The sequence below is a fragment of the Prionailurus viverrinus genome, chromosome A3, assembly GCF_022837055.1.
Source record: "Prionailurus viverrinus isolate Anna chromosome A3, UM_Priviv_1.0, whole genome shotgun sequence".
Lineage (NCBI taxonomy): Eukaryota > Metazoa > Chordata > Mammalia > Carnivora > Felidae > Prionailurus > Prionailurus viverrinus.
The window spans coordinates 103498490-103526463 of record NC_062563.1 but is presented as its reverse complement, the minus strand read 5'-3'; the positions used below and the strand labels follow the sequence as shown (position 1 = coordinate 103526463).

Here is a 27974-nt window from a genome sequence, read left to right as displayed (position 1 = left end):
AATCACAGGTTGGCAAATATTTGTTGCTGAAACTGGTTCTTAGATTTTTGGAAGGTTGTTCCAAAAGAAAGGGAGAATTCACAACAGAAACCATATGTGGCCTGCAGGCCTTACAGAAAAAATTTGCCACCCATGGTCTAATATAACTCAAATCACTGGATGTGCTTATTTTTCTTTTGGAAGTGTTGAAGATTCATTTTCAAATTGACATTTAAAAATAAAAATTTAATTGTCTTCTACAGAGAAGATGGTGAATTAGAAGATGGTGAAATAGATGATGCAGGATTTGAAGAAACACAAGAACAGGAAGCAAAAGAGGATGAGAAGCAGAAAAATGAGAAAGCCTATAGAAAATCAAGGAAAAAACACAAGAAAGAAAGAGAGAAGAAAAAATCCAAAAGGAGAAAACGTGAAAAACATAAGGTTAGTTGAAATCTACTTTTAATTCTTTTAGTAAATTTTTATGAAATATAAAATACTGAAAATTAGAAAGTATAAATCATTGCTTATTTTTTTATTAAAAAAATTTTTTTTGATGTTTATTTTTGAGAGAGAGCATGAGTGGGGGAGGGGCAGAGAGAGAGGGAGACACAGAATTTGAAGCAGGCTCCAGGCTCTGAGCTGTCAGCACAGAGCCCGACGTGGGGCTTGAACCCACCAACCATGAGATCATGACCTGAGCCAAAGTCGGATGCTTAACCGACTGAGCCACCCAGGTGCCCCAATCATTGCTTATTTTATTATAAAACTTATTGATTAGATACTTTTATTTATGTGAGTAATACATTTTCTAAACACAAAGATTATATGAATTATCTCAAAGATTTAAAAATTAATCAAGGTAACTTGATTTAATAATATTTAATGCAAGTTAAAATAAATCTTTTTAATTGATGATAAAAGGTTAAGAAAGTTTTATTCTCTACAGATCTAAATTAGCAGCATTGGCATTGCCATCCATTTATTTATTTATTCATTCATATGTATTATTGTGTGCTTGCTATGGAAATCTCTGTGCTCTGTGTTAGAGTTACAGTAATGAGTGAAACAGTCTCTAACAGATTATATTAAAAGTGGAAGGAGAAGGCAATAAACAAATGAAAATATGATCAAGAAAAAAGAGTAGGGTGCTGGATAGAAAATAATGTAGTTTGGGATAGGAAGGAAAGGATATCTATGCTGATGAGAACTCAGGGAAAAGTTGGCAGCTGTAGTGGGGTAGCTTTTGAAATTCCCCCCATAAAACAGAGCAATAACGATAGCAAAATCTGGGGCACCTGGGTGGCTCAGTCGGTTAAACATCCAACTCTTGATTTTGGCTCAGGTCATTATCATGGCTTGTGAGATCAAGCCCTGCACTGGGCTCTGTGCTGGTAGTGTGGAGCCTGATTGGGATTCTCTCTGTCTCTGTCTCTGTCTCTGTCTCTGTCTCTGTCTCTCTCTCGCTCTCTCTCTCTCTGTCTCTCTCTGCCCCTCCCCTGCTCGCAAGTGCAATCTTGCTCTCTCTCTTTCTCTCTCAAAATAAATAAATAAACATTAAAAAAATGAAAGAAACAAGTTACCCTACAAACCTTAAAAATACAAATGGTTAAGGCCAAACTGCAGACAGCAACAAGACCAGTATATTAAATCAGCAACTCTGCATACTGAAGCAGAGGGAAGGTAATGCGACCTCTAGAAAACTAATTGCCATCTTATCTCAAATGGAGGGATCCCCTTGCCACTCAACATGAAAAGTCCATAGGCCAAACTGAGAACAGCAGCAGAAAGTGAGAAGGGGCTTTACTAGTTCCAATTCACATGTGAGTGTAAGGTGATCACATGAATTTCAATGATGCTCGAATGGTCTGGGCCTGATGAACTCATATTACTGATCAACCAAATCCCTCTCTCGGACAGAATCCTATACTGAGAACATAACTGCTAGCAGTAGAATCTAAATTAAGAGGACAAGTATATTAGGACCAGGCAAGGAAAGAAATAGATTTTTTTTTTTTAATTTTTTTTTCAACGTTTATTTATTTTTGGGACAGAGAGAGACAGAGCATGAACGGGGGAGGGTCAGAGAGAGAGGGAGACACAGAATCAGAAACAGGCTCCAGGCTCCGAGCCATCAGCCCAGAGCCCGACGCGGGGCTCGAACTCACGGACCGCGAGATCGTGACCTGGCTGAAGTCGGACGCTCAACCGACTGCGCCACCCAGGCGCCACAAGAAATAGATTTAAAAAAATGAGGGAAAGAAGCAAGGGAGGCATATCTCAGGGGATACATAGCCATATTTATTAATACTTCATGCAAACAACAGAACAAATAACCCTAGAGAACAAGATAAAGCCATGATCACATTCCATGTAAGTTACTATTTAAAAAAAAGGGTGAATAATGGACAGAATATTCTTCCAAAAGAGAAAGAATTCCCACAAAACATATAAAATATTTAACCTAATTTACAAAATGATAAAAAAATTAAGAAAGCAATATAAAGCTATGATCAAACAGCATAAATACAATTTGGAGGACACATCCTTTGGTCATCTAGGCAAAAAAGACCAAGTCCCTTATTAGGAAAAGAAAATCAGATTAAAAAAAATTATTTATTTTAGAGAGAGAAAGCTCAAGCAGTTGAGGGGACAGAGAGAGAGAGAGAGAGAGAGAGAGAGAGAGAGAGAAAATCTTAAGCAGGCTCCATGCTCAGCGAGGAGCCTGACGTGGGACTTGATACCACGACCCTGGGATCATGACCTGAGCTGAAATCAAGAGTCAGATGCTCAAGTGACTGAGCCACCCAGGTGCCCCTAAGAAAATCAGATTTATATAGAAATTTTTGATATCAGTATTTTATGCCAAAAGATGATGGAATGCCATATTTAAATAAGAATTGGTTTCAAGAATTTTATATCCAGCTAAATACTGACCTTCAGATATATAGTCCTCAGAAGAACTATATATGGTAGAACTTAGGAAGTATTGTTATCATGAGCCTTCCTACAGACTCTACTAGAGAGCAAGTTTAGATAACCAAAATGACTAGTTGAAAGAGAGGGATCTATATACATGCATATATTTCCTTATAAAATTAAGACTAAATGATGGACATAAGAGCAGTATATTATGTATCTGTACATTACAACTATAAAAAAAAAATCAGGAAAAGCAGAAGAGTATATGGCAAGAAGAATAAGGTTACTGATTGCCTTATAGTTATTAACAGAGAGTAAAAGGATGTTGCTTCAAATTATTATCCTGGGAATAAAAGAAAGGAGAAGAGGTTACTGCCAAACTTCAGTATTGGTCCTGTTGGTAAAGAAACAGTATGTGCACCTGGGTGACACAGTTGGTTAAGCATCCAGCTCTTGATCTCGGCTTAGGTCATGATCTCACAGTTCCTGAGGTCTGGTCTGATGGCACAGAGTCTGCTTGGGATTCTGTCTGTCCTTCTCTCTGCCCCTCCCCTGCGTGTGTGCTCACTCTCAATAAATAAATAAACTTAAAAAAAAAAAAAAGAAACAGTATGCAAAGGGACAGGAAGTAAGGTTATTGGGAAAAGACTGTATGAAAAAAATAATTGAGACAAAAATATAAACTTTTCTAAATACCCCAACAATGCAAAATCCAACTGTGTGTACAAGAAAAAGATTTTAAAAATGGGTAAAGACATGCGAGGCAAATGCAAAGAAAGAGAAGGCAGAAGTCATAATGTTGATATCTGAGATAGTCAAATTTAGGTCAAAAAGAATTGAAAGAAACAAAGAAGAACATTTTATGATGTTAAAGTTTACAACTCATAATGAAATATAAGTTATTAATATATTTTATCCCCCCAAAAAGCAACTTCTGAAAAGCAGGAACTATGGGAGCTACAAGAAGAAATAGGAATATAGTAATAACAGGAGATACACCAATATGCCTTTCTTAGATCAATCAAGTGGATGAAAAGGTGGTAAGGATGTTAAAGAGAGATTATAAATCAGTTGTAAGCTCTGAATCCTGAGAACACATCATCCTCTCATTATATGGCCACATAGTATGCCTTATAAGCTCCAATTACTTTGATAGAGTGGAAATGTTACAAAGAGCAACATCAAACCACAATACAATAAAACTAGACATTACTAATAAAGTCAAAACAAATGCCTTTTTACTTTATAATTCAAATACCTACTATAAATAGCTTGTGGAATATAGGGAAAACAGATTAAAACTGCGGAATTTCATGAAAATAATGAGAACTCTTGATATGTAAGTACTAGTGGAATATGTCTAAAGCAGTTATCAGGAGAAAATTATAGTATTATAGTATTAAAGGCTAGAAAAGTGGCAAATCAAAACAAAAGAAACAAAAAGAAGGACTTTTGATAAAGTTACAAGCAGAACTTAATGAATTAGAATGAAAAGTCAGTAGTTACGAAAAAAAGATCAACAATATATGTATAAATCTTCGGCCAGACTAATCTAGAAAAAAGGGGGGATTGCCTGGCTGGCTCAGTCGTGGAGCATGCAACTCTTGATCTCAGAATCTGAGTTCAAGCCTCACATTGTGCATAGAGCCTTCCTAAGAAAAAAGAGAATGAAAAGAAAAAAGGGAAAAGCAAAACTAAAACTCACTCTGTTGAAGCTAAGAACTTTCAAAACTAACAAGTTTCATCTCCTTTTTAACAGCCTTTCATTTATCTATTTTCTTTGACAGATAGTTACTTTCAATATTTTGCTTTAAAATCGTTTTTATTTCAAAAAATAAACTTTTTAAAAAAAGTTTATTTTGTGAGAAAGAGCAAGGACGAGTTAGGGGGCAGAGAGAGGGAGAGAAAGAAGAGACAGAATCCCAAGCAGGCTCTGCACTGCCAGCGCAGAGCTCCATCTCACAAGCTGTGAGATCATGACCTGACCCAAAAAGAGTTGGACTCTTACCCAACTGAACTACCCAGGAACCCCTCAACATTGTGCTCAAAAATCATAACCAGATCACTTAGTTCATTAGATAACATTTTCTACTTTGCATGTTATTGAATGCAGCTGTGTTGTTCAACTTTCTGCCACTGCATAACAAGAATGTCCCTTCTTCCAGTTTTAATAAGCTATCTCTCACTTTCCTTTAAGTTGCCTCAAAGTCCAAAATTTTGCTAACAATCATTCAAGGCAGTTTATGTATTGTTATTGTTATTATTATCATTATTATTATTTTGTAATCTCTATCCCCTACGTGGGGCTCAAACTCATGACACAGAGGTCAAGAGTTGCCTACTCCAACTGAGCCAGCCAGGCACCGCTCATTCAAGGCAATTTAGACTTTCACTAAGGCTCTCCTTAAAGTCGTTCCAATATCCATCCACTGTCTGGTTGCAAAATCCCTCCTGCCTTTTAGATACTTGTTATGGAAGCACAGCATTTCCAAACACCAGTATCTTATTAGTTAACTATTGCTGAACAGCATATTACCCCAAACTTAGAAGTTTAAAAGAACAGAGATTTATCTCCCAGTTTTTGTCAGTCAGGAAACTGGATGCAGTTAAACCAGGTGATTCTGGCTCACCTTTTCTCATGAGGTTTCAGTCATCTCATGGCTGGCTCGACAGAGGTAGGATCCTGTTCCGTGGTCACTCACTTGGCTCTTGGCGGGCCTCATCAGTTCCTCACCATGTGGACTTCTCTACAGGCTGCCTCAGTGTCCTCATTGATGTCAGCTGGCTTCCCCCAAGGCAGGCGACCCAAGAGTGAGAGAGAACAAGAGAAAGCATCCAAGATGAAAATTACAGTCTTTTTTATGACATAATCTCAGAAGTGATACACCATCTTTTCTGATATATTCTACTTACTACCTATTTTTAATGTAGTCAAGTTGCTAATTTCAGGTAATAATTACTTATTACTATATATGAGCCACATGTATATATTTTTTGATAATAGTCTTCTTAAAGTCAATATGTTTTTTAGCCTCACTTTTTTGGAGTAGCCTGAAGAAACTTCTCCCTTAAGCAGAACCTTCTTTTCCCTGGTGGTTTTTCCTGAAGCACTGTCTTCGTCTGAGCTGTTTCTGTTTTTGTTTTTTTTTTTAAGATTTTATTTTTAAGTATTTTCTATATTCAACGTGGAGCTTGAACTCACAACCCTGAGATTGAGAGTCACATGCTCCACCAACTGAGCCAGCCAGGTGCCCCTGAGTTTCTTCTTAATCAAGTTTTATCCCTTCTGTGATCTTCAACTGAAAGGTTTTCCTTGGAACTGGAGCTGACTTCTGCTAGTGACTTAGAAAACTTGGCTTTTAAATGGACAATAATTGGGGCACCTGGGTGGCTCAGTCAGTTAAGCGTCCGACTTCGGCTCAGGTCACGATCTCGTGGTTCGCGAGTTCAAGCCCCGCGTCGGGCTCTGTGCTGACAGCTCGGAGCTTGGAGCCTGCTTCACATTCTGTGTCTCCCTCTCTCTCTGCCCCTTCCCTGCTCATGTTCTGTCTCAAAAATAAATAAACATTAAAAAAAAATTAAATGGGCAATAATCATTTCAAGCCCTAATTAACAAATAGTAGATAGTTAAGTTTGAAGGATTTCATAGCATAATTATGAAAAGATTGCTTCGTATCACCTATCAAATCAACAAAAACAGAAATAGCACTACCACAAAACAAAACCTGAAAACATTTAAGAACAAAGTGGAGGAAAAGTTTGTTTTTTTTAAAAGAACCTTTAAGAATTAAAGGGTAAAGGAGGGCACCTGGGTGGCTCAGTTGGTCTAATGTCCGACTTTGGTTCAGGTCATGATCTCATGGCTTGTGAGTTCGAGCCCTGCATGGGGTTCTGTGCTGACAGCTGAGAGCCTGGAGCCTGCTTCGGATTATGTGTCTTGGTCTCTTTCTGCTCCTCCCCTGCTCATGCTCTGTCTCGATCTCTCAAAAACAAACATTAAAAAAAAAAAAAAAAAAAAAGAATGGGGTAGAGGAAAACAGATCCTTCTATTGTAAAATCATCCGAGTTCAATTTAGTTCACCTAATTTTTACTGAGTATCTTCACTGATAAGAACTTTTAAGAATTCTTTAAAAAGAATGCTTAACCTGAGAAGATTACTTTGACTACATCGAGATTTGGTGACTTTTTTTAAAGAAATGCACACATATTTTAAAAAGCTGACTCTTGATACCTGCTCATCATTATCAGTTCCTTCTGGTTTCCATTTCACTTTTGTTCAATTTTTGGGGTTGGATTTATTTCATATTTATAGTTTGGAATGTTTTGGTATCTTTTAGTTTTAGGGTACTTACACAAAAGAGTAAGAATTCTAAAGCCATTTTAGGTAAAAATAAATCAATTCATACTCTACTCATGTTCTGTGTTCCTCTTTGAGGATCTAGTTTTATTCTTTAGAGATTAACTTTAAGATCGCTTTAAGCATAGTGGAGCACAGGTCCTTGGATCATAGGGATGATGATGATAATGTTGCTCTTAAGTCCCTAAGAAGAGGGGAAGATATATTTTTCCTCAGAAAATTTTAGAGAAGTTGGGGTGGTGGTGGCCTGTAGTAGAGCAAGGATTTTTCAGTTAATACTTCAGAACCTACTAGGCTAATACTGTCTATTGGTTGGCACTTCTGGCTGAAACAAGTCTATCTAGTTACTAGTTAAATGTTCTTCCTTTTGCAAATGTAACATAATTGTGTTTTCCCTTTTAGCATAATTCTCCGTCTAGTGATGATAGTTCAGACTACAGCCTCGATTCAGATGTTGAACATACAGAAAGTTCCCACAAAAAAAGAGCTGGTTTCTACAGGGATTATGACATTCCATTTTCTCAGGTATTGCCTTTTTAAAAATGTGGTCAAATATACATAACATAAAAATTTACCATTTTAACCATTTTTCAGTATACAATCAGTAGCATTAAGTATATTCACAATGTTGTACAACCATCACCACTATCCATTTCCAGAACTTTTTCATCATCCCAAACAGAAGCTGTGTACCCATTAAATGAGAACATCTCACTTCCCCCTTTCCTCTACTTTCTGTCTTTATGAATATGCCTACTCTGTAGGCATATAGGTGCAGTCATACTGTATATGTCTTTTTGTGTCCAACTTACTTCATTTATCATCATTAAAAAAATTTTTTTTAATGTTTCTTTATTTTTGAGAGAGTGAGACAGAGCAGGAGTGGGGGAGGGCCAGAGAGAGGGAGACACAGAATCAGAAGCAAGCTCCAGGCTCTGAGCTGTCAGTACAGAGCCCGATGTGGGGTTCAAACCTCGAACTGTGAGAACATGGCCTAAGCCGAAGTCGGACGCCCAACCGACTGAGCCACCCAGGCACCCCATCATAATTTTTTAAAGGTTCATCTAGCATGTATCAGAATTTAATTTTTTAAGGCTGGATAATATACGATTGTATGGATATACCATATCTTGTTTGTTCCTCTGTTGATGGACACATGAATTTCTCCCACCTTTTGACTGTTGACTGTTGGACTGTATACCTAAGAGTGGGATTACTAGATCATATAGTAATTCTATGTTTAATTTGCTGAGGAACCACCAAACTGTTTCCCAGAATGGCTGCACTGTTTAACATTTCCACCACAATGCATGGGATTTTCCAGTTTCTCCACATCCTTGCCAAACTCATTATTTTCTGGGTTTTCTTTTCTGTTTTATTTTGTTTTGCTTTAGGTTTTCTTCTCGTCTTCTTCTTTTTTTTTTTTTTTGTTGTTTGTTTTATAATAGCCATCGTAACACGTGTGAAGTGGCATTCTTTTTGTTGTTGTTGGTACTTTTTACTTCTTTTTTTTTTTTTTAATTTACATCCAAATTAGCATATAGTGCAACAATGATTTCAGGAGTAGATTCCTCAGTGCCCCTTACCCAGCCCATCGCCCCTCCCACAGCCCCTCCAGTAAGTCTCTTCTGTTTTGTCCCCCTCCCTGTTTTTATGTTCTTTTTGTTTCCCTTCCCTTATGTTCATCTTTTTTGTCTCTTAAAGTCCTCATATGAGTGAAGTCATATGATATTTGTCTTTCTCTGACTAATTTCACTTAGCATAATGCCCTCCAGTTCCATCCATGTAGTTGCAAATGGCAAGATTTCATTCTTTTTCATTGCTGAGTAATACTCCATTATATATACACACACACACACACACACACACACACACACACACACACCACATTTTCTTTATCCATTCATCCATTGATGGACATTTGGGCTCTTTCCATACTTTGGCTATTGTTGATAGTGCTGCTATAAACATTGGGGTGCATATGTCCCTTTGAAACAGCACACCTGTATCCCGTGGATAAATACCTAGTATTTATCCAATTGCTTTATCCAATTTATACAATTGCTGGGTTGTAGGGTAGTTCTATTTTTAATTTCTTGAGGAACCTCCATACTGTTTTCCAGAGTGGCTGCACCAGTTTGCATTCCTACCAGTAGTGCAAAAGAGATCTTCTTTGTCCGCATCCTTGCCAACATCTGTTGTTGCCTGAGTTGTTCATGTTAGCCATTCTGACAGGTGTGAGGTGGTATCTCATTGTGGTTTTGATTTGCATTTCCCTGATGATGAGTGATGTTGAGCATTTTTTCATGTGTCAGTTGGCCATCTGGATGTCTTCTTTGGAGAAGTGTCTATTCATGTCTTTTGCCCATTTCTTCACTGGAATATTTGTTTTTTGGGTGTTGAGTTTGATAAGTTCTTTACAGAACCTGGATACTAACCCTTTATCTGATATGTCATTTGCAAATACCTTCTCCCATTCCTTTGGTTGCCTTTTAGTTTTGCTGATTGTTTCCTTCTCTGTGTGGAAGTTTTTATTTTGATGAGGTCCCAGTAGTTCATTTTTGCTTTTGTTTCCCTTGCCTCCAGAGATGTGTTGAGTAAGAAGTTGCTGCAGTCAAGATCAAAGAGGTTTTTGCCTGTGTTCTCTTAGAGGATTTTGATGGCTTCCTGTCTTACATTGAGGTCTTTCATCCATTTTGAGTTTATTTTTGCGTATGGTGTAAGAAAGTTGTTCAGGTTCATTCTTCTGCATGTCGCTGTCCAGTTTTCCCAGCACCACTTGCTGAAGAGACTGTCTTTATTCCATTGGATATTCTTTCCTGCTTTGTCAAAGATTAGTTGACCATATGTTTGTGGGTCCATTTCTGGGTTCTCTATTCTGTTCCATTGATCTCAGTTGTCTGTTCTTGTGCCTGTACCATACTGTCTTGATGATTACAGCTTTGTAGTATAGCTTCAAGTTTGGAATTGTGATGCCTCCTGCTTTGGTTTTCTTTTTCAAGATTGCTTTGGCTATTCAGGGTCTTTTCTGGTTCCATACACATTTTAGGATTATTTGTTCTAGCTCTGTGAAGAATGCTGGTGTTATTTTGATAGCGATTGCATTGAATATGTAGATGGCTTTGGGTAGTATCGACATTTTAACAATATTTGTTCTTCTTTGAAGTGGCATTCTTATTGTGGTTTTGAGGTATTGCCTTTAAGGAGAGAAGTGCAATTTTCAGTTTTATTCTTTGATTTCTGATATTTTGAAAAAATATTTTATATTTTCAGTATGGAAAAAGAGACACGTATATACATGCTGCAGATATTATTTTATTTTATTTTCTAATTATATTTAAATCCAAGCTAGTTAACTAACATATAGTGTAGTAATGGTTTCAGGAGTAGAATTTAGTGGCTTATTACTTACATGTAACACCCAGTGGTCATCCCAACAAATGCCCTCCTTGATGTCCATCACTCATTTAGCCTATCCCCCCACCCAACACCCCTCCAGCAACCGTCAGTTCTCTGTATTTAAGAGTCCCTTATGGTTTGCCTCCTTCTCTGTTTTTATTTTTTCTTCCCTTCCCCTATATTCATCTGTTTTGTTTTTTAAATTCCTTATATGAATGAAATCATATATTTATCTTTCTCTGACTTATTTTGCGTAGCATAATACACTCTAGTTCCATCTGCATTGTTGCAAATAGCAAGATTTCATTCTTTTTGATGGCTGAGTAATATTCCATTGTATGTATATACCACATCTTCTTTATCCATTTATCATTCAATGGATATTTGGGCTCTTTTCATAATTTGGCAATTGTCAATAGCACTGCTATAAACATTGGGGTGCATGTGCCCTTTGGAATCAGCATTTTTGTATCCTTTGGATAAATACCTAGTAGTGCAATTGTTGGGTCGTAGGGAAGCCCTATTTTAAATTTTTTGACTAACCTCCATACTGTTCTCCAGAGTGGCTGCACCAGTTTACATTCCCACCAGCAGTGCAAAAGAGATCCTCTTTCTCCACATCCTTGCCAACATCTGTTGTTTCCTGAGTTGTTCATTTTAGCCATTCTGACAGGTATGAGGTGGTAGTTCATTATCGTTTTGATTTGTATTTCCTTGATGGTGAGTGATGTTGAGCATCTTTTTATGTGTCTATTAGCCATCTGGATGTCTTCTTTTGAAAAGTGTCCAAGTCTTTTGTCCATTTCTTCCCTGGATTATTTGTTTTTTGGGTTTGAGTTTGATAAGTTCTTTATAGATTTTGGATACTAAGCCTTTATTGTATATGTCATTTGCAAATATCTTCTCCCATTCCGTCAGTTGCCTTTTAGTTTTGTTGGTTGTTTCCTTCATTCTGCAGATTTTTTATCTTGATGAAGTCCCAATAGTTCATTTTTGCTTTTGTTTACCTTGCCTCCAGAGACATGTCAAGTAAGAAATTGCTGCGGCCAAGATCAAAGAGATCGCTGCCTATTTTGTCTTCTAGGGTTTTGATGGTTTCCTGTCTACATTTAGGTCTTTCATCCATTTTGAGTTTATTTTTGTGTATAGTGTAAGAAAGCGGTCCAGGTTCATTCTTCTGCATGTCGCTGTCCAGTTTTCCCAGCACCATTTGCTGAAGAGCCTGTTTTTCATTGGATATTCTTTCCTGCTTTGTCAAAGATTAGTTGGCCATACATTAATGGGTCCACTTCTGGATTGTCTGTTCTGTTCTATTGATCTATGTGTCTGTTTTTGTGCCAGTACCATACTATTTTGATGATTACAACTTTGTAATATAGCTTAAAGTTCAGAATGTGATGCCTCCAGCTTTGGTTTTCTTTTTCAACATTACTTTGGCTGTTCAGGGTCTTTTCTGGTTCCATACAAGTTTTAGAATTGTTTGTTCTAGCTCTGTGAAGAACGTTGGTGTTATTTTGATAGGGATTGTATTGAATATGTAGATTGGTTTGGGTAGTATTGACATTGTAACAGTATTTGTTCTTCTAATCCATGAGCATAGAATGTTTTTCTATTTTTCTGTCTTCAATTTCTTTCATAAGCTTTTTATAGTTTTCCATAAACAGATCTTTTACCTCTTTAGTTAGGTTTATTCCTAGGTATTTTATGGGTTTTGGTGCAATTGTAAATGGGATAGATTCCTTGATTTCTCTTTCTGCTGATTCATTCTTTGTGTATAGAAATGCAACCAATTTCTGTACGCTGACTTTATATCCTGCAACTTTGCTGAATTCACGTATCAGTTCTAGCAGTTTTTGGTGGAGTCTTTTAGGTTTTCCACATACAGTATCATGTTGTGTCAAAGAGTGAAAGTTTGATTTCTTACTTGCCAATTTGGATGTCTTTTATTTCTTTTTGTTGTCTGATTGCTGAGGCTAGGACAACACTATCTTGTATAACAGTGGTGAGAGTGGACATCCCTGTCGTGTTCCTGACTTAAGGAGGAAAGCTCTGTTTTTCCCCATTGAGGATGATATTAGCTGTGGGTCTTTTGGATATGGCCTTTATGATCTAGAGGTGTGTTCCCTCTGTCCCTACTTTCTTGAGGGTTTTTATCAAGAAAGGATGCTGTATTCTGTCAAATGCTTTTTCTGCATCTACTGAGAGGATCATGTGGTTCTTATTCTTTCTTTTATTAATGTGATTTATCACATTGATTTGCAGATATTGAACCAGCCCTGCATCCCAGGAATAAATCCCACTTAATTGTGGTAAATAATTCTTTTAGTGTATTGTTGGATTAGGTTTGCTAGTATCTTGTTGAGAATTTTTACATACATGTTCATCAGGGAAATTGGTCTGTAGTTCTTCTTTTTAGTGGGGTCTTTGTCTGGTTTTGGAATCAAATAGATTCCATAGAATGAGTTTGCAAGTTTTCCTTCCATTTCTTTTTTTGGAACAACTGCAAAAGAATAGATATTAACTCTCAGATGTTTGGTAGAATTTCCCTGGAAAGCCATGGCCTTGAACTCTTGTTTCTTGGGAGAATGTTGATTACCGATTCAATTTCTTTACTGGTTATGAGTCTGTTTAAGTTTTCTGTTTCTTCCTGTTTCAGTTTTCGTAGTTGATATGTTTCTAGAAATTTGTCCATTTCTTCCAGATTGCCCAATTCATTGGCATATAATTGGTTATAATATTCTCTTATTTTTATTTGTATTTCTGCAGTGTTGGTTTTGATCTCTCCTTTTTCATTCTTGATTTTATGTATTTGGGTCCTTTCCTTTTTCTTTTAGATATATCTGGCTAGGGGTTTATCAATTTTTGTTAATTCTTTCAGAGAACCAGCTCCTGATTTCATTTATCTGTTCTACTGTGTTTTTTTTTTTTTAATTTCAATATCATTGTTTTCTGCTCTAACCTTTATTATTTCCCTTCTTTTGCTGGTTTGGGGCTTTATTTCCTATTATTTTTCCACCTCCTTTAGGTGTAAGGTTACGTTGTGTATTCGAGACATTTCATTCTTCTTTAGGAAGGCCTGGATTGCTATATACTTCCTTCTTATGACCTCCTTTGCTGCATCCCAGAGGTTTTGGACTGTCATGTATTCATTTTCATTGACTTCTATGTACTCTTTAATTTCCTCTTTAATTTCTTGGTTAACCCACTCATTCCTTAGTAGGATGTTCTTTAGTTTCCAAGTATTTGTGGTATTTCCAAATTTTTTCTTGTGGTTGATTTCAAGTTTCACAGTGTTGTAGTCTGAAAATATGCATGGCACAGTATTAATCTTTTTGTACTTGTTGAGAGCTGATTTGTGACCCAGTATGTGATCTGTTGGAGAATGTTCCATGTGCACTCAAGAAGAATGTGTGTTCTGCTGCTTTAGGATGAAATGTTCTGAATGTATCTGTTAAGTCCACCTGGTCCAGTGTATCATTCAAAGCTATAGTTTCCATGTTGATTTTCTGCTTAGATGATCTGTCCATTGTTGTAAGTGGGGTGTTAAAGTCCTCTACCATAATGGTATTATTATCAGTGTGTTTCTTTATGTTTGTGACTAATTGATTAGTGTATTGGGTTGTTCGAGTTGGGGGCATAAGTATTTACAATTGTTAGATTTTCTTGGTGAATAAAGCCCTTAATTACAATATAGTGCCCTTCTTCATCTCTTGTTACAGTTTTTGTTTTAAAGTCTAGGTTGTTATGGTGCCTGGGTAGCTCAGTTGGTTAAGCATCGGACTTTGGCTTAGGTCATGATCTTGTGATTTGTGGGTTCAAGTCCTGCATCGGGCTCTGTGCTGACAGCTCGGATCCTGGAGCCTGTTCCAGATTCTGTGTCTCCCTCTCTCTCTCTGCCCCTCCCCTGCTTGTGCTCTGTCTCTCTCTCTCAAAAATAAATAAACATTAAAAAAAATTTTTTTTAATTAAAAAATAAATAAATAAATAAATAAATAAATAAAGTCTAGGTATCTGATAGAAGTACGGCTACTCCAGCTTTCTTTTTTTTTTTTTTAATTTTTTTTTTCAACGTTTATTTATTTTTGGGACAGAGAGAGACAGAGCATGAACGGGGGAGGGGCAGAGAGAGAGGGAGACACAGAATCGGAAACAGGCTCCAGGCTCTGAGCCATCAGCCCAGAGCCTGACGCGGGGCTCGAACTCCCGGACCGGGAGATAGTGACCTGGCTGAAGTCGGACGCTTAACCGACTGCGCCACCCAGGCGCCCCACCAGCTTTCTTTTGAAGTCCATTAGCATGATAGATGGTTCTCTATCCCCTTACTTTCAATCTGCAGATGTCTTTGGGTCTAAAGTGAACCTCTTGTAGGCCTATGCCACAAATTTCAAGTCTTTGAAAATCATACAGCATATGTTTGTTTGCCACAACTGTCATAACAAAATATCCCAGACTAGTGGTTTAAATAGCAGAAGTTTATTTTCTAGTAATCTGGAGGCTAGAAGTGCCAGAGCAAGGTGTCAGCAGGGTTGGTTTTCTCTGAGGACCATAAGAGATAGATCAGTTTAGCCTCTCTTCCTTGCTTATTGATGGCCACCTTCTTGCTGCCATGCATGGTCATTCTGCTGTGCATGTACACCCCTGTTGTCTCTGTGTGTCCAAATTTCCTCTTCTGAGGACACCAGTAAGATTGGATCAGGGCCACCCTAGCAACTTCATTTTAACTTCATCACCTCTTTCAATGCCCTGTCTTCAAATACACTCACATTCTGAGGTATTGGGGGTTAGAGCTTTCACATACAAATTTTGTGACATCTACCTCTTTAAATGCAAAAATTATTTGAAGTGTTTTAAATAGAAAAAAATTTAAACAATAGGATATACTTTATATTTTTCTTAGGCATGTTGTGTTATCTGAACAAAGTCTTCAGTATAAATCGTATTTTATGCTAGAAAAATCACGATGCTCTCACGAACACTGGGGAGTATTCAGATCATTGTGCACCTATCTGAAAAACCCTAGACTTTCTGAGTTCTGGTTTCTGCTGGTCTGTTACAAGAAATTAGGAACACCAAATTAGGAAAAAGAATACAGCTCTGTAGACAGAGCTCTGTAGACAGAGCTATACTCTTTTTCCTAATTTGGTATTCCTAATTTCTTATAAGCTTAGAAAAAAAAATACTGTGTTAGAGTTCTTTCTGTTGCCTTTCATTATTCTGTTGCCTTCTTTATAGTTGAGGTTGCTCAATAACTATTGAATAAATGATGTTTATTATAATATCTTTTAACATTTAAAAAGGATTATACTCTAGTTAATAATTTTATCAAGTTAGGTCAATATATCTGTATATTCAGTGTGTCTATTGATTTTGGAGTAAATGGAGCTGCCATTTCTCAGAATATTTTAATAGCTAGAATTATTTTTGTGCCTAATGACAAAGGTTTTAAATCCATTTAATATATCAAACACTGATGTGATACCTAAATTTCATCATTTGCAGTTACATTTATTTTTTGGAAATATTCAACAGTTGGGGCGCCTGGGTAGCTCAGTTGGTTAAGCGTCCAACTTCAGCTCAGGTCTTGGTCTCACAGTTTGTGAGTTTGAATCCCACGTCAGGCTCTGTGCTGACAGCTCAAAGCCTGGAGCCTGCTTCAGCTTCTGTGTCCCTCTGTCTCTGCCCATCCCCCGCTTATGCTCTGTGTCTCTGTCTCTCTCAAAAATAAATAAACACTGGGGCGCCTGGGTGGCGCAGTCGGTTAAGCGTCCGACATCAGCCAGGTCACGATCTCGCTGTCCGTGAGTTCGAGCCCCGCATCAGGCTCTGGGCTGATGGCTCAGAGCCTGGAGCCTGTTTCCGATTCTGTGTCTCCCTCTCTCTCTGCCCCTCCCCCGTTCATGCTCTGTCTCTCTCTGTCCCAAAAATAAATAAAAAATGTTGAAAAAAAAAATTTTAAAAAAAATAAATAAACATTAAAAAAAATTAAAAAAAAAAGAAATACTCAGCAGTTTTGTTGGTTGTTTGCTGTATAGAAACTTTGTATTTTGATGTAGTCCCAGTAGTTTATTTTTGCTTTTGTTTCCCTTGCCTCAGGAGACAGATCTAGAAAGATGTTATGGCTAATGTCAGAGAAATTACTGCCTATGCTGTCTTCTAGGATTTTTATGGTTTTAGGTTTCACATTTAGGTCTTTAATCCATTTTGAGTTTGTTTTTGTGTATGGTGTAAGAAAGTGGTCCAATTTCATTCCTTGGCATGTAGCTCTCCGGTTTTCCCAACACCATTTGTTGAAGAGACTTTTTCCTATTGAATATTCTTGCCTCCTTTGTCGAAGATTAATTGATCATATAATTGTGGGGTTATTTCTGGGCTTTCTGTTTTGTTTATTGATCTATGTGTCTACCTTTGTGCTGGTTCCATACTGTTTTGATTACTACAGCTTTCTTAGTAATATAAGCTGAAGTCTAGAATTGTGATCCCTCCAGTTTTGTTTTTCTTTTTTTAAAATTATTTTTCAGAGAGAGAGAGAGAAAGAGTGGGAGAGGGACAGAGGAGGAGGGAGAGAATTTCAAACAGGCTCCATCCTCAGTGCGGAGCCTGACAGTGGGCTTGATCCCACGACCCTGGGATCATGACCAGAGCCAAAGAGTTGCTCACTCAACTGACTGAGCCACCCAGGCACCCCTCCAGTTTTGTTTTTCTTTTTCAAGATTTCTTTGGCCTATTTGAGTTCTTTGTGGTTCCATACAGATTTTAGGATTGTTTGTTCTAGTTCTGTAAAAAATGCTGTTGGTATTTTTATAGGGATTGTATTAAATGTGTAGGTTGCCTTGGGTAATATAGACATTTTAACAATATTTGTTCTTCCAGTCCATGAGCATGGAATGTCTTTCCATTTGCTTGTGTCATCTTCAGTTTCTTTTATCAGTGTTTTATAGTTTTCAGAGTACAGATCTTTCACCCCTTTGGTTAAGTTTATTCCTAGATATTTTATTATTTTTGGTGCAACTGTAAATGGGATTGTTTTCTTAATTTCTCTTTCTGCTGCTTCATTAGTGTACAGAAATGCAATGCTTTTTGTACATTGATTTTGTATCCATGACCTTACTGAATTCACTTATCAGTTCTAGTAGTTTTTTAGTGGTCTTTAGGGTTTTCTATATAGTATTGTGTCATATGCAAATAGTGAATGTTTTACTCCTTCCCTACGAATTTAGATACCTTTTATTCCTTTCTCTTGTCTGATTGCTGTGGCTAGGACTTCCAGTGCTATGTTGAATAAAAGAGATGAGAGTGGATATCCTTGTCTTGTTCCTGACCTTAGCAGAAAAGCTCTGTTTTTCCCCATTGAATATGTTCGCTGTGGGGTTTTCATATAAGTACTTTATTATGTTGAGGTATGTTCCTTGTAAACCTGCTTTGTTGAGGAATTTTTTCGTGAATGGATATTGTATTTATGTCAAATGCTTTTCCTGCATCTATTGAAATGATCATATTTTTTTCCTTTCTCTTACTGATGTGATGTATCATGTTGATTGATTTATGAATATTGAACTACCCTTGCATCCTAAGAATAAATCCCTCTTGAATGTGATGAATGATTTTTTTAACATATTGTTGAATTCAGTTTGCTAAGATTTTATTGAGGATTTTTGCATCTGTGTTTATCAGAGATACCTGTGGTTCTCTTTTGGTTGTGTCTTTATCTGGTTTTAGAAGCAGGGTAATTAATGCTGGCCTCATACAATGAATTTGGAAGTTTTCTTTCCTCTTTTGTTTTTTGGAGATGTTTGAGAGGAGTAGGTATTAACTAATTTATTTTATTTTTTTAATTTTAATTTTATTTTTTAAATTTATATCCAAGTTAGTTAGCATATAGTGCAACAATGATTTCAGGAGTAGATTCCTTAATGCCCCTTACCCACAAACAGTAACCCTCTGTTTAAGAGTCTCTTATGTTTTGTCCCCCTCCCTGTTTTTAAATTATTTTTGCTTCCCTTCCCTTGTGTTTATCTGTTCTGCGTCTTAAATTTTTTTTTATGTTTATTTATTTTTGAAGGAGACAGAGACAGAGCGTGAGGGGGGAGGGGCAGAGAGAGAGGGAGACACAGAATGTGAAGCAGGCTCCAGGCTCTGAGCTGTCAGCCCAGAGCCCGACGCGCGGCTCAAACCCATAAACCACGAGATCATCACCTGAGCCGAAGTTGGAGGCCCAGTCGACTGAGCCACCCAGGGGCCCCTGTTCTGTGTCTTAAAGTCCTCATATGAGTGAAGTCATATGATAATTGTCTTTCTCTGCCTGACTAATTTCGCTTAGCATAATACCCTCTAGTTCCATCCACATAGTTGCAAATGGCAAGATTTCATTTTTTCTGACTGCCGAGTAACACTCCATTGTATATATATACCACATCTTCTTTAGCCATTCATCCATCGATGGACATTTGGGCTCTTTCCATACTTTGGCTGTTGTGTTAACTCTTCCTTAAATGTTTGGTAGAATTCACCTGTGAATCCATCTGGGCCCTGGACTTTTGTTTATTGGGAGTTTTTTGATTACTGAATCAATTTCATTGCTAATAATCTGTCTGTTCCAATTTTCTGTTTCCTCCTGATTGTTTTGTTAGGTTCTATGTTTCCAGGAATTTATCCATTTCTTCTAGGTTGTCTAGTTTGTTGATGTATTTTTCACAATATTCTCTTACAGTTGTTTGTGTTTCTGTGGTGTTGGTTGTTATTTCTCCTCTTCTGTTTCTGATTTTGTTTATGAGAGTCCTCTTTTTTTTTTTAAATGAGTGACCAGAGATTTAATCAATTTTTTTTTAATCTTTTTTTTTTTTTTTAACGTTATTTATTTTTGAGACAGAGAGAGACAGAGCATGAACAGGGAGGAGCAGAGAGAGAGGGAGACACAGAATCTGAAACAGGCTCCAGGCTCTGAGCTGTCAGCACAGAGCCCGACGCGGGGCTCGAACTCACGCACATTGAGATCGTGACCTGAGCCGAAGTTGGACGCTTAACCGACCGAGCCACCCAGGCGCCCCGAGATTTAATCAATTTTGTTAGCTTTTCAAAGAACCAGCTCCTGGTTTCATTGATATGTTGTTTTTTAGTTTCTATATCACTTATTCCCTTATCTTTATTATTTCCTTCTTTCTGCTGGTTTTAGATTTTATTTGTTCTTCCTTTTCTAACTTCTTGAGGCATAAGGTTAGGTTATTGAGATTTTTCTTGCTTCTTGAGGTAAGCCTGTATTGCGGTAAACTTCCCTCTTAGAACCACTTTTGCTGCCTCCCAAAGATTTTGGACTATTGTGTTTTCATTTTCAATTGTCTCTATGTTTTTTTTTAATTATTATTTCTTTGATTTCTTGGTTAACCTGTTCATTGTTTAGTAGCATGTTATTTAACCTCTAGGTATTTGTGATCTTTCCAGAGGTTTTCTTGTGATTGATTTCTAGTTTCATTGTCTTGTGGTCAGAAAAGACACATTGATCTTTTTTAATTTGTTGAGATATGTTTTGTGGCTTATATGTGATCTATTCTGGAGAGTGCTCTGTGTGCACTTAAAAAGAATGTATATTCTGTTTCAGGATAAAATGTTCTGAATATATCTATGAAATCCATTTGGTCTGGTATGTCATAGAATCACATTTTTTAATAAAAGGAAAAATAAGCACTACTGAACTAAAAATTAATCTTCAACTTAATCTAAACAATTATTTTCATAGTACTTTTATAAAAAATTTGAGAAACACTGCCCTTTGGCTGCAATTCTTTTTTTTTTTAATTTTTTTTTTTTTAACATTTATTTATTTTTGAGACAGAGAGAGACAGAGCATGAACAGGGGAGGGGCAGAGAGAGAGGGAGACACAGAATCTGAAACAGGCTTCAGGCTCTGAGCTGTCAGCACAGAGCCCGATGCGGGGCTCGAACTCACGGACCGTGAGATCATGACCTGAGCCGAAGTCGGCCGCTTAACCGACTGAGCCACCCAGGCGCCCCTTGGCTGCAATTCTTAATCCCCTTCTGAATTTCTGAAGTGCTAAATGAGACCAGTTTTTAAATTTCTTACAAATTTTAAAAATGCTACTTAAAACAAATCAGAAATCTAATACAATGTCTTCAAAATTTAAAATTGATGAGCTAATTGATTTGATATTTTTAGTTAACTATTTTTTTTCTATTTTATAATTACTGAAGAGATCTTAGTATTTCTCTACATTTTATTAAAAACACATATTCTCATGTTGGTAATCTGCCAGGGTAGGCAGTATTTTTGCATTATATTTTAAATGTGCTAAGCTGGAGATGAATCATGGCCTCAGTTTTTGCTAGATCCTCAAATTGCAATTACATGCATCTTTTCTTCCTTTCTTTTAAAAGATTGACAGAAGATATGATAGAACTAATAAAAAGTATTTTAGTGAATAGAGGTAGAATTGAATACTACCATTAAATAAAACTATAGGACAAAAATGTATTCTTATTTTTCATATGCTTTTAGTAAAATAAATTACTAATAAAATTAATCATGTATAGTATAGTAAATAGTTTCCAACAGCAGTTTATTCACTAGATGTTTTTAAGTTTTAGAGAAATCCTTGTTAGACCTCAGAAATAAGAATATTCTTTTTCTAAAATTTCCACACATACAGTTTTTTTTGTTAAGTATAAGATGCTTAAACTTGTCATTTGGGACAATGTTAGGAGAATATATTTTTTCTCCCACCTCAAGCTATTTTACTATATTTTCCTTATTTTCTTTTTTTTTTTTTTTTTTTTTGAGTTCATTTATTCTGAAAGAGAGAGGAGGACACATGTGAGCAGGGTAGGGGCAGAGAGAGAGAGGGAGAGATAGAATCCCAAGCAGGCTCCACACTGCCAGTGCAGAGCCTGACACAGGACTCTATCCCACGAACCGTGAGATGATGACCTGACCGAAAATCAAGAGTCAGACACCCAACCTATTGAGCCACCCAGGTACCCATATATTTTCCAAAAGATGTTTTCAACTTTTTAGAGAAGGAATTCATGTATAATGGTGTGGATTTTTTTTTTTTTTTTTAAATTTTTTTTTACAACGTTTTATTCATTTTTGGGACAGAGAGATACAGAGCATGAACGGGCGAGGGGCAGAGAGAGAGGGAGACACAGATTCGGAAACAGGCTCCAGGCTCTGAGCCATCAGCCCAGAGCCCGACGCGGGGCTCGAACTCACGGACCGCGAGATCGTGACCTGGCTGAAGTCGGACGCTTAACCGACTGCGCCACCCAGGCGCCCCTGGTGTGGATTTTTAAGTATACTTTTGTGTACAAATATGGAGACACCGGACATGGAAAACAAAAAGGGAACAAAACACACTCATCAGCAAGGATCTATGAACATTAATTATAATGTTTGATAATACCAGAGTAGCACTTGGCTTTTTGAACTTAGTTTTAAATACTGTCATAGACAAGTACTAGCCAAGAGTCAGAACTGTAATTGTCTTTCCCCTTTTTTTCTCCAGATTTCTGGGGGGGAAAAAAGATGTCCTGTGTTACTATCAATTCATTTATATAGCTGAAAAATCCTGATAACTATTGTCTATTTTCACTTAGCATGGACATTTATCAGGAAGCTACATGACATCAAAGAAGAGTCAACATAACAAAAAATTTAGAAGTAAAGAATATGATGAGTACAGTACCTACAGTGATGACAACTTTGGTACCTACAGTCAGGAAACAGAGGAAGATTTTGCCAGTCAGCTGAAACAATACAGACAAGCTAAAGAAACCTCAACGACTGCTTTAGGATCATTTTCTAAAGAACCAGGGAAAAAACAAAGAATGAAAGTTCAGCAAGGTAAGTGTGAAATTGTCGGGCTGTGTTTTAATATGGGAACCTTATTACAGCAGGTAGCAGTGGAGTAAAAACTTAAATTTCTTAGTCCCTTCTCAAGATCGGCTTATTCCTGTGGTTCCCGAATTCTTTTTTCTTTATTTTTAGATTTTGAGGACAAACATCTACAAATATTTTAATCTGCATAGTATTTTAATATTTGAGTATTTAATATTTGAGTATTTAATATTTTTCCCTTTCCTTGTATAATACCAGTTTACTGAAAAAATAGCCTACCTTTTTCAGTTGTTTCTGTTACTCTATGCGTTGCTTTGTATTTTAGACCTGTAAGGAGAGAATTCTAGGAAGCTATTCTTTTATTAGACTTTAAAAGATGGTGATCATCTTTGCTGTGCAAATGAACTTATACTTAGGATTATGGATATTCTTCAAGATTGGAAATAAGAACATAAACTAAAGAAATTTCTGGAGTGATCATCAATTCATCTGCTGTATTGAGGCGCACATGGTGCCTGGAGAGAGCATGGCAAGGTGCCATATAAACTGTGGGTCACATAAGGGTCAAATCAACCTTAAGAACTGTCCACTCAATATCTGCTTCATGAAAACTGGAGTAAGATGAGGCTGAAGTCAAGCAGTGAGCACCCAAACCCTATGTTACTATACTTTAATTATTGTTGAAAAAAGGAATTAGTTAAGAGTAAATGTGGTAATTTTTATGACTTTATTTTTTCTTGATTTCCTAGCAAAATTCCTTTGAAAAATATGTATCCAGGCTTTGCTGACCTAAAAAGGAAAAGAATTTGCCTGTGCATATGCTATTGTAATTAGTAAGTTTGTTCCTGAAGTCTAGACGTAGTGGTGTCAGGAATCATTCCACTTGGGGAATAAGGGAACATAGAGAGGTTTCGCTCATCCATTCCCACCTGGGGTTTTCCCTTTCAAGTTCTTCCTGTTTGCTCTGTTAAAGAATTGAGTAGTCTTTTATTTTTGACATTCATTTCCTCCCCCTGAAATATGAAAGTAATACATGGCCAAATGCAGAAAACCTTTTCTGTGTGTGGAAACAATAACCCAACAAAGATCAAACATAAAACAAAAGCAATTTGAATCCCTACACCCAAAAACAGTGACTATTAGTATATTTGGTGTGCATTCTTCCAGAATCTTTCTGACAGTTATTTTTAACAAAAAATTATGCATGCTGTTTAACTTGTTTTTTCCCTTAACTATGAAGTATATCTCATTCTTCCGCTAACAAGTAGCTTTTAATGTCTGCATTCTATTCAATTAAATAGATCTACGATAATTTGTTTAACAGAGTCTTAGGTTTGTGTAACAGTAACCACTTGAGATTTAAGTGCTACTTAACATTTAAGTTGCACCCAGGTTTTTTTTTTAATTCTGTGATTAACCATGCATATTTATACATGTCTCAGAAAACATCTTCACAAATACTTTTTAAGAATAAATTCTGAAATGCAGAATTGAGTCAAAAGATATAGCCACACATTTGAAGAATTTTAATCCACATACCAAGGTTGATTTACAAAAAGTTGATAGACCAGTTTTTTAACAGCATGCCAGTGTGTGAAAATGCCAATTTCTCCAAATCCCTACCAACCCTATTCTTTGAAAAGGTGAAAATTGATGTTATTTAAAATTTTTAATTTCTTTGACTCTTTTTGATAAAAACATTTTTTCCTATATTTATTTGCTGTTTTGTAGGTTTAAGATCACATAATACGTAAGAAAATATATTAGTTCTATGGGACTTCGGTAAAATGAGAAATACTCTGTATTCTATCCTAATATTTAATTTTGGTAATTTTAGATACTTTGAATACCAAGTTTTTAAAAAGTAAGACAAGTATAAATTTTACTTGGAAACATATGTGATATCTATTCAAAATTATCACTAGAAACTCAATTTGGTCAAGTTAATCGCTAATATCTATAATGTCTTCCTTAGGGATGAATATAATGTTTAATTCTCTGAAAAACTGTTTTCTTATTCTAAGGAAAATTAAAAAGAACAAAACTAGATTTAACTTCTCTAGTCATGTGTATTCTTGTGCCTTGCTTTCTTATTATCATTAACATCCCTTAAAAAGAAAAAAATGAAAAGCAATACCCAGAAAGTAAAATGGAAAAACTTAATTAATATTTTTCATTGAATCTAGAGAGAAAGAAAAAGAATGCACTGTATATTATATACTATTTAAAATATGCTGTTCCTTATAAGCTAATAGATTGACAGTTGCGTTGTTTTTCTGTAATATTTGAAGTACATTTTAACTCTTTTAGGTATTGAACAGAGGGTTAAAAGTTTTAATGTTGGTCGTGGACGTGGTTTGCCGAAGAAAATCAAACGCAAAGACCGTGGGGGAAGAACCAATAAAGGGCCTAATATTTTTTCAGGAATGGATGACTTTCAAGAGGTACTAGTTTTAACCTATTTGGCTGCAGAGAAATCACTGTGATTGTAATGCTACTTTCCTAGTAAATGAAAATTCTCTAGCTAAGATCAAATGAGTATAAACAGATTCTTAAAAAAATAAAGAATTGTTTTAATAGTCATGATACAAGTATAGAGATGCAAATTTAGGTCACCTTGAAATAAAATGGATGTTTGAAAGCACCTTAAAATAAAATTGGTATGTCAGAAAACAAAAATGTATGGTCTATTAGTTCTCTGCTGTATTTTCCTTTCCTAGGAGTCATTTTCCCCAGATGCAAATGGAACTAAAATGCTAATAGCTTAATATGTAGCAGGGCTGATAAGAAGGGAGATACTGTAGTGGTAAATTAACTTAGTAAAACTGAAAGCATTGAAAGAGAGGAAAAAGATATAAATGGTTGGAAAGATGAATTTGTGTACCTTGTGTTTGGTAGATATTGAATAAATATGTGTTGAATTGAACTCTGAACATGTACATTTCAGCCTTTTGGCAACTCTGGATTAAAGTGGCCCAATTTCAGTATTCTGTCACTGTTCCAGTAAGATTGATTGAATTATACAGAGCAAGGGTAGATTATTAAAAGCTGCAACCTTGAGTGGGAACAAAGTGATAGCAATGTATTGTAATTTGAAAATGCTTGGTTTTCTGATGTCTGGGTTTAAAGATAATGGGCACAGATTTCTTAATATGTGTTCGTTACTACACTATTTAGGGATATGTTAATAAGTATGAGCTAAAAAAAAAAAGAAGTTCAGGCCCAGGTAAATTAGTGAAACCCAACACATACCACTCTACCACTAATGTTCTCAGTTAACATTAATGTATTAAAGGCTCCTTGGGGCATCTGGGTGGCTCAGTTGGTTGAGCGTCCGACTTCGGCTCAGGTCATGATCTCATGGTCCATGGGTTCTAACCCCGCGTCAGGCTCTGTGCTGACAGCTCAGAGCCTGGAGCCTGCTTTGGATTCTGTGTCTCCCTCTCTCTCTGCCCCTCCCCCATTCATGCTCTGTCTCTCTGTCTCAAAAATAAATAAATGTTAAAAAAAACTTTTTTTAATGTATTAAAGGCTCCTTGCAAGTTAGATATAAAAAATCCTGTTTTACTTTGTTCAATCCACTGTTTTCAAATTTTACTTAACCCTGAACTCACTCCTTCACCCCACCCACATTTATTAACATTCATTGAACCACTCACTGTTCCATGGAATAGCAGCTTTGGAAACAAGCTTGAAATTTCTGAGTAATTATAACCTGTCTATCCATCTTCCTAGACTCCCCTAGAATGTGCTGCTTTCCCTAGACTAAATTAATGTGAATACTTTCTAAAGTAAGTTTTCTCCTATAACCGATACCTACACGCTATACCTGGAAAAAAAAAATTAGCTTCCAAGAAAGTGTGGCTTTGAACAAGTTACTACCTGTCTCTGAGTTTCAATTTGCTTAATCTGTAAAATGAAAGTATGGAATTAAATTAACTCTAAGGAGCCCTTCAAGCACTGACATATTATTTTTTTTATGTTTTTTGTTTTTCAGTGTTTGTTTATTTTTGAGAGAGAGACAGAGCGTGAGCGGGGAGGGGCAGAGAGAGGGGAGACACAGAATATGAAGTAGGCCCCAGGCTCTGCCCGAGCTGTGAGCACAGAGCCTGACCTAGGGCTTGAACTCACAAACCTTGAGATGACCTGAGCCATTGTTAGACGCTTAACTGACTGAGCCACCCAGGCACACCAAGCACTGACATTTTGGTGTTTACTGACCTGGACTGCAACTAAAAGATTCTTTATCATGGTATAGAAAATCAGAATAAATTCTTTCTTTTACATTCATCAGATTTAGAATATTTTTCCTTTTGTTTATTAAGGTTAAAATGTTATCAACTGTTTCAGTTTATTGGCTGTCAAGAGAGATTTCTTCTTATTCCAGAAACAGCCAGGAGAGTGCCAGAGCCCAAGCATGTGGCTCATGTTTGGGAGTAGTCTAGGGGAGACCTATTCAGGATAGAGTGAACATGGTAAAGTGGCCAATATAGATCCATCCTTTCCAAGGAGTGTAAGATCTTCCTAAAGGCAGATAAACTCACAGATATTTGTTCACACAGTCTTGAAAACTCAAGGGTAGTCACAGAACAAGCAAATTTTTTTTTTTATGAAATTTATTGACAAATTGGTTTCCATACAACACCCAGTGCTCATCCCAAAAGGTGCCCTCCTCAATACCCATCACCCACCCTCTCCTCCCTCCCACCCCCCATCAACCCTCAGTTTGTTCTCAGTTTTTAACAGTCTCTTATGCTTTGGCTCTCTCCCATTCTAACCTCTTTTTTTTTTTTTTTCCTCCCCCTCCCCCATGGGTTCCTGTTAAGTTTCTCAGGATCCACATAAGAGTGAAACCATATGGTATCTGTCTTTCTCTGTATGGCTTATTTCACTTAGCATCACACTCTCCAGTTCCATCCACGTTGCTACAAAAGGCCATATTTCATTTTTTCTCATTGCCACGTAATATTCCATTGTGTATATAAACCACAATTTCTTTATCCATTCATCAGTTGATGGACATTTAGGCTCTTTCCATAATTTGGCTATAGAACAAGCAAATTTTTGATGGATTTGAAAGACTTATTTATTCTGTTAGCCATAAAGCATCTAAATTTTTTTGTCTTTATAACAGCTGTTAAATTTTCTGTAAACATATATTATTTTACTGGTAGATCCTTTCATTTCCTCTTCTTTATATATTTAAAAAATATTTTATGTTTGTTTTCCTTATACCAGTGTAATACATCTTCTAGAGTAAATTTTAAAATAACCAAGTAGATAGTTTAGTTTTCTCTCTCTCCCTCCATTTTTCCTTTCTCTTCCTCTTTTCTTGAATTGTGTTTTCTTAGAGGTAATGTGATACAGTGCAGAGAGTTCTATCTAACCTGCCTGCTCACTCACCATATGACCCTTGGCAAGTCACTAATTTCTCTAATCTTCAGTTTCTATACTTGTCCAGTGAGGGTGCC

General features: G+C 36.5%; 1 protein-coding gene across 2 annotated transcripts in view; it reads left to right on the top strand.

Moving 5' to 3' along the window:
• Positions 1-27974, top strand: part of ZC3H6 (zinc finger CCCH-type containing 6) — a 73149-nt gene that overhangs the window by 26761 nt on the left and 18414 nt on the right. For both annotated transcript variants that reach the window (XM_047853022.1, XM_047853021.1), the window contains exons 2-5: positions 243-423; positions 7662-7784; positions 22263-22509; positions 24814-24947. In XM_047853022.1, coding sequence (XP_047708978.1) covers positions 243-423; positions 7662-7784; positions 22263-22509; positions 24814-24947 — 685 coding nt within the window. The remainder of the gene's footprint in view (positions 1-242; positions 424-7661; positions 7785-22262; positions 22510-24813; positions 24948-27974) is intronic.